This window comes from Tachysurus vachellii, chromosome 9, assembly GCF_030014155.1.
Source record: "Tachysurus vachellii isolate PV-2020 chromosome 9, HZAU_Pvac_v1, whole genome shotgun sequence".
Taxonomy (NCBI): domain Eukaryota; kingdom Metazoa; phylum Chordata; class Actinopteri; order Siluriformes; family Bagridae; genus Tachysurus; species Tachysurus vachellii.
Window position 1 is genome coordinate 16942555 of NC_083468.1, and position 9109 is coordinate 16951663.

The 9109-nt window shown below is 41.0% G+C and overlaps 1 protein-coding gene across 2 annotated transcripts in view; it reads left to right on the forward strand.

The window, feature by feature from the left end:
* The first annotated feature begins 429 nt into the window (after window positions 1-429).
* Window positions 430-9109, forward strand: part of znf423 (zinc finger protein 423) — a 141703-nt gene continuing 133023 nt past the window's right edge. For both annotated transcript variants that reach the window (XM_060877982.1, XM_060877984.1), the window contains exon 1: window positions 430-1429. In XM_060877982.1, coding sequence (XP_060733965.1) covers window positions 1390-1429 — 40 coding nt within the window. In that variant the 5' untranslated portion in view covers window positions 430-1389. The remainder of the gene's footprint in view (window positions 1430-9109) is intronic.

The following is a 9109-nucleotide window of genomic DNA, read 5'->3' on the forward strand; positions in this document are numbered from 1 at the left end:
GTTTTCATTACCCCTTATTAGATTCATTATTAATGGCATGAATCTTTTACCTTGATTTTATTTGGCTTAAACCCAACTGAAAAAGTTTAAATTGTTATTAAAAAAAAACAAACCTCACAAAATTCATGGTTTCCTTTCGGAATACACAGCAGAAAGAAATGTACTAAAAAAAAAGAGCAGAAAAAGCTTTCAGTAAAGTCTCCCCTCGACAGCGCAATGTTGGAGTAAACCCAAATACGGTGCAAGAGAGGGCGAGGAGCGAAAGAAAACAACCCCAGAATCCAGTGCGTCTTTTTTGCTCTTCGAGTTCCTCGAAACTGCGCGTTTTTGGCCGCGATCCGAAAGCGCGCTCAGACTTCAGGCTGCAGTTTCCACGGCCGGCCATGGCTCGGTGCTGTTGGCTCTCTCTCTCTCGCTCTGTGTGTGTGTGCGTGCTGCTGAAGCCCAGGCTGCGCGGAGCTCCCTGCGGGATCGGAGCGCTCCCCCGCCGGGACCCTACTCTCACATCCTCCCTGCTGGGACACGGGGCTACATTTCCAGCCAAGCCTGCGCTTTATTATGTGTGTCTGCGCCGCAGCCCCGCCAGCATTCGGATCGGGAGGCGGAGGGAAGACCAGAGTCAGGACAAAGAAGAAAAGGGAGAGAGCGAGGCTATAGCGGTTAACGTTTATAGCTCTTTTTAGGGGGCATTAATATATATTTTTAAACAACAATGAATTAAACCCTACAGGTGAGAGATAAAAAAGATGCCTCAAACGGCGCCCTAAAAAATAATAAAGAGGGCGGTTCAATTCAGTGTTTCTCTGGATCACAGGACCACAAGAAAGACGGACAAAACTGGACAAAACGGAACCTCAAGCGGACCAGGCGGGATAAAGAATAAGGACAAAATTGCACTGTTCATTTAAGCGGCGCGAGTGAACGCGTTTAAAGGACACACCGGCACCTTTCCATCACATTCTCCTTACGCAGAGATTTTTTAGACACTGCTTCGTCGCCTTCTCCTTCTTCTTCTTGTTGAAAACTCCTCTTACTCGTCTTTCCGCGCGGAGTCTAAAAGCCGCAGCGCGACGACCCGCTCGTCAAATCTACAGGTTGAAACCGGGCGCGAAGTTGCCAAAGCGCCGGAATATCCATCCGCTCGCCATTATTCTCGGCTCTTTCCCTCGGAGTTGCTACTGCTGCTGGTCTGGCGCGATACACACACACACACACACACACACACACACACACACACACACACACACACACACACACTGAGCGCGAAGTAGCCGCATTGCAAATTGCAAAAGGCAACAGGGACAGAAACAAAAGTGCCAGCCTGTAGCCTATGACTGTTTGCAAGAAAGGACAAGAGGTCGATAGAAGCAGAAGAACCCCGACACAGAGATGTCCAGGCGCAAGCAGGCCAAACCGCGCTCCGTTAAAGGTAAGCGCTTTTTCTTTACGCACTCTACAGAGAACCGGCATCGAGCAAGCAGCATGACCAATGAGATTTCACGGCTAAAATTGGCGGGTATTGTGAAAAGCTGAGATTTAATATCGTTGCCATGAAGAGGACTATTATGTTTCAGAGATGTTTAGTGTATGCATCGTTCCCAAAGCGCACATATGAAGTACTGAATCTATTTCAGCGCATATTTAAACAGAGAGCACATCTTCACGCAAACTAACGCAATTTTTATTAGGAACAAAATTAGACGTTAGAGATATAAGATATATTCGCTATTTGTTTGTTTGTTTGTTTGTTTTTTTTTGTTTGTTTTTGTTTTTTTAGTTTGCGCTTTTTCCGTAACACCAGATTTATTCAGTGGATCTACAAGAAAATCTAACTTATTATATCTAAGATTTGTTTTCCAAATATACGTTTGGTTATGTGTTATAGAGTCAATATAACGTGTGCCTTTTATTATGTCCACTGTTAGTAGTTCGGACACAAATCCCAGGTCAGTGCTAAAGAGCAGCCTAAAGCAAGTCACCTATTGAGCCACACTATGAAGTCAGGTAAAGTCTCAGAAAAAAGTACTAAACTTTACATTTCCTTGTCAATGGTGTAACCTCAATATCTTTTTTTTTTTACCTTCAGTGATCATATTTTACATAGACAGCTGAATGTAGTGTACAGTCAAAGAATAATCTATTTTGTGTATCTAAAATTATTTTAGCTGTAATTTCAGTGATTTTGCCATATAAATATACACTCTAAAGGTACAAAAAAATCTTAAATGCACCAATCCAATGACTTGGACTTTAGCACTTATATGAATATATTGAATAATAATATGTGATGGCCAAATTTTTAATGCCTTATCACGTGTGAACATTGGTAGGTAAACGGGTGTAGTGTTTTTCTCACCGTTATGGTAGACGTTTATGGGTGAAGCCGCAGTTGGCACAGACTGCCCCTATGGCAAGCAGATGGGCACTGGGGTGGCCATGTGGCCCAATATGAGGACCCCTCCCCCAATTAATAACTCAGGTTTTGTTCTAATTAATGGACACAATCTGCAGTCATTTACAAAAAGGGGGTGTGATTGGCTGTTAAAAGACTCAACATTTATTGCAGGAAACATTTGTAGTCACATATTTGTAAGCAAAAACAGTCTTTAATTTAACTGGAATGTGTATGAGAGAGAGATTGAAATTTAAGGCTTTTAAAAGTTACATACCTTTGTGTGCATCTTTGAGAAAGAAATTGTTGCCGGTTTTAATGCCAGTTCAGCTGACTGGTCTTAAGGAAATAATATATTATAACATCTGGATATATACTTGGATTATGATAAACCTGTGAATTAAACTTGTAATCTTGATCATTGGTTTTCAAAGTAAGGTCCAGTGACCCCCAAGGGAGCATGAAGCATGAACAAGAGGAAGTTACATTGGTGTTAAACACATCCATTACATAATAAGTAATTATAGTTATTATCGGGATTGATATTCACCTGTTTGGATTCAGTCAAACCTCATTAACTCAAAAAACAAAATAATTTCAGCTTGGAACTAATGTTTTAGACCTAATTTTAAAAAAAGCTCCAGAAAATAGCTAGAAAATTGGAGTACACAGATGAGCCTTTTTTTTTTTTTATTAAATGAAATTCTGCGCAGATAGAGTTCCTGGATCCAGAGAAGTTTCCGATCATGATAACTAGATTAAAGTTGGAAGTATCATTGTTTTTGCAACAACAGATGTTAGTTATATGTGGAGTGGGCCTGTTAGAACATAACCTACACACACTGACAGTCAAAACCTCCTGTGCACTGGACCAAGAACCCTTTGGCACTGTAAAATTGTTGGCCTGTTACAGTGAGTGCTTTCGAATAAAACAATGCTTATGGCGACTCAGTGAAGCACATCAGGCATAGGCTAATTAAATATGTAGGCCTAACTGAGGCATGATGTGTCCCTATCTCCTCCAAACACCTTTTCTAATGCCTGGCAGCCTCAGTGGTTAGAGGAGCACCAGAAGCTTGCCACTAAAGATATAGGTTTTGTATCATGTCATGCATATTGTTTAACACTCTAACCTGCAAGTCAAACAGCACTGAAGCTTCTGGTTCTTTCGATTGAATACATGCTGGTCTAAGAAAGTGTTCTTGGATCATTTTAACAGTGTTTATTTCTTTTGTGGGAAGTCAGGCTCTCCATGAAAATAGCATTAAAAGCTATGATTATAAGTGCTAATGAGACAGATTTTGCTGCTGGGTGCAGAGAGATGGAGGAAAGTAATAGAATGGGAGAGCACGTGCTAGCTAAAGGGGAGAGAGAGAAAGAGAGAGAGAGAGAGAGCGGTGCTTATCAAAATATTATTTCTCCCAATTAATCCTGGTTTAATGTGTACGCGTGCAGCACTTGGCCTGAGTGTTGCTGTTTCATATCTATGCTTTTCCCCTGAGTGTTTCATGCATTATGTAGCAATGATTATTACTTAATTACACATTAATAAATCTGCTTTATTTGCAGGACATTAAGGGAGAACGAGTGCACATGATGGTATAAAAGACACACAGCCCTCTTTTCCTTTCTTTTCCTTTCCTTTCCTTTCTGCTCCTTTCCGCTCCTTTCCGCAGTGTTGTTTACATTCAATCAGATCATATTATACCTTTAACCCCATGAAGGAGAAAAACAAAGAAGTGAGGATTGTGCATGTCTTGCTGACAAGGGACCGACAGGAATCATTTCCTCCTCAACTCCACATCTGTCTCCTTATATAGCCTGACTCACTCAGTACTGAGTGCTGAAATGTGAAACGTGAATCTCCAGCTTGTTCTGTCTCATCTACAGAGATCACTGCTTTAAGTGGATGTGATTTGTGAGTAGATTTCCTGTTTTAGGGAGTTCTCTCATGTTGTTGTAGATAGCATTATATGCATTTAGTTTCTGATTTGACATGTTTTCCTGTTTCAATATTTTTACATTTTTGTTAATATTTCAGGTGTGAATTCAGAAATGTTTAGCTCCTGTAGATACTGTTGATAGCTTGACGCAGGAATCTGTTTTATTTATTTTTAAGATAAAAATCTGTTATACAATAATACATTTCTTTAATCGGCAATGAGAATAGGTTAAAAACAACGCTCTTCAGTTTGGTGTCGGAATGGTAAAAGTGATGCTGGAAACATTTGGCAGTGATTAATAAGATATCTGTATGAGAATAAAAAAAACTGAAATTACAAAGGGTCATATAATGTCAGAGTTTACATCTGTTTTCTAGTTTTGTATTGTGTGTGTAGGATTATTTGAAGTGTAGGACCATCTGGTTTAAGCATTAAATGGCTTTTTTACTGTCACCTAGACTTTTGCAGCCATGCAGGACTTTCATTGGTCAGTGGGCTGTTATAAAACGCTGAAGTGAGTTAGCATTGAGCTGCATGTCTATAGCCACAAAGAGCAAGGAGCAAAAAACTCCTTCCTGTTTTTAACATCATTATGGATTCCGTTTTTTTAAAGCATGTGTGTTTTTCTATTTTGTGCACTTAATGTCTGTTGCCTTTGCCTTTATGTTAACAATAAAGGAATTTATATATACAGTATCTCTCTCTCTCTCTCTCTCTCTCTCTCTCTCTCTCTCTCTCTCTCAAATATATATATATAATTAAAATCAGTTAATTTTAATATACAATTAAAATCAGTTAGAATCTGTTAAACTCAATTAATGTTTATTTAGTAATACCTTTCTAACTAAGCGGTTTTGCATTCTCACTGTTGCCCTGCCATGTGCCAGTCCTTATTTAAAAGCCACCCTAATTAAGAAACAGCAACTAATCTTTGCATTATTTACATCCGACACGGCACATTTATTTATTTAGACCGATAATTGCATACTTGATCAGTTTTACATAATATGTAACCTCCTTACATAATCAGTGTTCAGTTATGAAATGTAAATAAAATCAAATAATTAGTCAGGAACAGAAAAGTGCCAGAGAAAACTTATGGCCTATATGCTGTGCAAAGTTTGTTGGTGTATTATATGTAATTGTAATATGTAATTTTTTTGCTATTGGTATCTGCCAATAATCAGTTACTCATCTATATCTACAGTACATCGCTATCTGTACAAATCTATCATACCGATGACACTATCAATCTGGCCTTTAAGCATGGAGTGATTAGTCACAGATCAGCAGATTTTCTGTTAACATAATTACATTGTCATCAGTGAACATTTCAGATTTTGTTCTATCAGCATGTTGCTATACATTATGTACATCCAAGTAATGAATTAGTGGCCTTCCGAGATTTTCTACTGACACCGATACGGTAGCCTAGTTTCTGCAGTAATGGGAGATGAACAAGAAAGTTTTTTTTTTAATTTTCACTGAGTTCACAGCATGAGCCATTTGTTAAACAACTCTTAAAAGTATTTCATCAAGACCAGGAGAAAATGTAATTATGCACAGTTTGACAGCAGTGGTGTTTTTTTATCGCCATTACTGTTGCAATCATGATGAGTGGCACAGTTAAAAGTACAACCCTCTCCTTCCCTTTCTCTCACGCACAATTTCACACACACACGCACACACACACGCGCACACACACACACACACACACACACACTACAGCCTTGCTCTCCTCCACTTGCTGAATATCTGCCCAGTGTCATTAGCCTTGTCGGTTAATTATGTTTCTTTTGTTCTTCTTCTTCTTCTTCTTCTTCTTCTTCTTCTTCTTCTTGTTTTTCATCAAGTAACATGTATAAAACACATTAACTGAGAAATGTAGCGAATTCTCCAGCTTAGGCTGTGTTTCTCCACTGCGTCATCGAAGGTTGCTCCATTTTGAAGCCAATAAATGCGCCGACATTCAAAGTTTTTGAGAAGGCAACTGGTATAGCAGATCTTCCTCAACCTTTAGCCACTGAAAATCCATGCAGCTGAAAATGAAGGCCCAGAATGCATTTTTTTAACATTAGTTGAATTAAAATGCAAATGGAAAATGTTGAAATTGGTAGCCTTTGGTTGTAACCTAGTGATTAGCGAGATAAATAAAGTGCTAGCTGATGTAGCTAATTGTCACATTGTGCTTAGCAGTGTCATGACAGAGCTGGAGCATTTTCAATGATGCTGTTGTGTCAGATAATTCTAATTGTTCTGAATAAACATTCATATCGTTCGTATCTATCCTCTGCTTATGTTTATGTAGCATGCTGTGTTTTACAGAGACCCTTTCAGGCTGGGAGGGTTCAGCATCAGACTTTAGTGTGTACTAGAGAGGAGGGGGGTGTCATGTCCCTGCTCTGTGTTATGTCTGCCAGTCACAACTCCTTATCTGCAGCTTGCCTGCTAGTTCTGTGTGCGAGGATCTGTCTTAATATAGAAGCTCAGCACAATGTGCCATTGCAACGGCTTAACTGTGCTTTATCAGTGAGCCTGGACTCAGTGGTCTGGAACCGTGGACCGACTCGCACAGGATCTGCTCTGGGTTTCTAAAGAGGAGGTGCCACTCTGGCGAGACTTGCTATTAATTTTGTTTGTACCCCCTTCTTGCTTGCCAACCCTTACTTCCCTTGTCCGAGGCTCCCTGAGGAGGCTGGCCGCTCTAAGACGCCTGCATGCTGGAGCCCGGATTGAGCTGCTGCATGGGGCAGATTAAAATGTGCTGGAACACCACTCAGAGAAAGCTTCTCACAAATCTGCTCATTCCCATGTAAATATAGCAGGCTGTTTTACCTAGCCCACTGAGAGCTGTTTTTAGCTGTTTGAAGCATGCATTGTGATGTGCAGGGAGTGGTTGGGTTTAAAGGGCTTTTTTTACTGAAAAACTTAAAAAAAATTTGAGGTTGTGTTAATCTACTGAAAGTCTCTCACAGTTCAAGTCAGTCCTTTGTGATGTCTACTGAGGTGAGACCTGATTACTAGTGTGTGTGTGTGTGTGTGTGTGTGTGTGTGTGTGTGTGTAATATGCTTTTGCTGTAATTGTTAGAAGTGCAGGTGTATTTCAGGGCGGATCTTCTGAGGCTACAGAAGGCCTGCTAATCATAGCTACATCAGAGCAGACTGCACACTAGGGCACTGAATCAAAAAAAAGTTTTCTTTATGTCTTTTCTTCTTCTCTCTCCTCTGAACCCCTCCCTTTCCTCCGTCTCCTCATCCATCTGTCTCTGGGTGGCTGCTCTACGACCCTTCCTTGCCTTGCTGTGCTGTACATTAAACATAAGGAAAGGGGGCAATTAAAGCCCACTCACTCCACCTGCCTGATGCATATATTTATTGGCAGCCCTCCCTTCTGGACTGGTTCTGGGCTTGGGTCTGTGTTTTTTGGGAGAGGTGAGCAGGGGGCCTGCAGAGGTCATTAGTGAAGAGTGCTTGAGTTGCTGTGACCTCTGCTGACCCCCCTAGAGTGTACGCTGACCCCTCAGCAAGCTGTCTGCCCCCTCCGCTGGCCTATTTGGCCTTCTCTGCCCTGGGCTTCGAGAGCTCTTCAACACCGGAGCAGGGATTGAAGGGCTGGAGAAGGAAGGTTTCGCTTCAAGCTCTCAAAGTTTGAGTTTGTGTTTTTTTTTTTTTGTATCTGTGTGTGGAAAGCATGTATGCCCACGCACATAAAAATCGCCTCGGCACTTGTGGCTCCCACAACGCTAGTGCTCAACCTATTGATTTCACTACGCCTGGAAAGTTTTCTGCAAGAAAGTACAAAAGAGTTAAAACAAGCAGGAATTTATTGAATTCAGTACCCTTGGCCTCTTATACACACATAGCGTTTGACTCCGCTAACTAGACTTTTGAGTCATTTTCAGAGTTCAACTCTTGAAGCCACTTTATTTAGATCCTTTTCTTTTTTTCCATATAATTGACAGTGATTTAAATAATTAGACACGCAAAATTGTAACAATAAAGGAAAAAAGGTGAGCAATCATTTTCCAATGTAATGCAAACAGCTCTTGTTTGTGCCAGCTGCCAGTCTGGAAGGTAAAGTGCTATTGCTGTTGGTTATATAACAGATCCTTTTAAGCACTGACATGACAGATAAGAGCAAATCATGAGCCGCTGCAAAGCCTTGTTCATTCACCAGCGCTAAGTGACTGACTGATTTTAGGCTTGCGCTTTTTATCACTGGGAGATTTGTGTACACCCACAGACAACTCGTTCTGGAGGGGGAATGCCTGGAAACAACCTGCTATGTCATCCCCCTAATTGATTTTGAGGCGTGAAGCATGCCGGCCTTCGTCAAGGGTCTAGACATTCTCTGAGAATCGGGTAATAGCGGGCTTTTTAACGCAGACCGAATTAGCGCCTCATTGTACAGAGGAGCTTTTTCATGCTAGGCCTTCGCTAACCTCTGAGATAGACGGAGCCTTTGATGTCGCAGTTTCGCCTTATTTCTCTTCACTCAATTTGCTGTCAAAAAGCGAGGGCCTCCCTGCTGAGCCGAGGATAATAACCCATGCAAACAGCAGGGCGATAGTGAAGAAACAATTAAAGTGGCTCACTGTTTCGGAGCACACACAAACACACGCGCACACACAATATTGGAAATAATTGCATTTACAAGGCTTGTGCACATCAGCATGTATTTGTCTCAGTGAGATGTCTTTGTGTTTTGTATGGGGATGATTTGCAGTTAGCATGCAGGAATGTTGCAGCTTGCAGAAATGAATCAAGCCTGTAG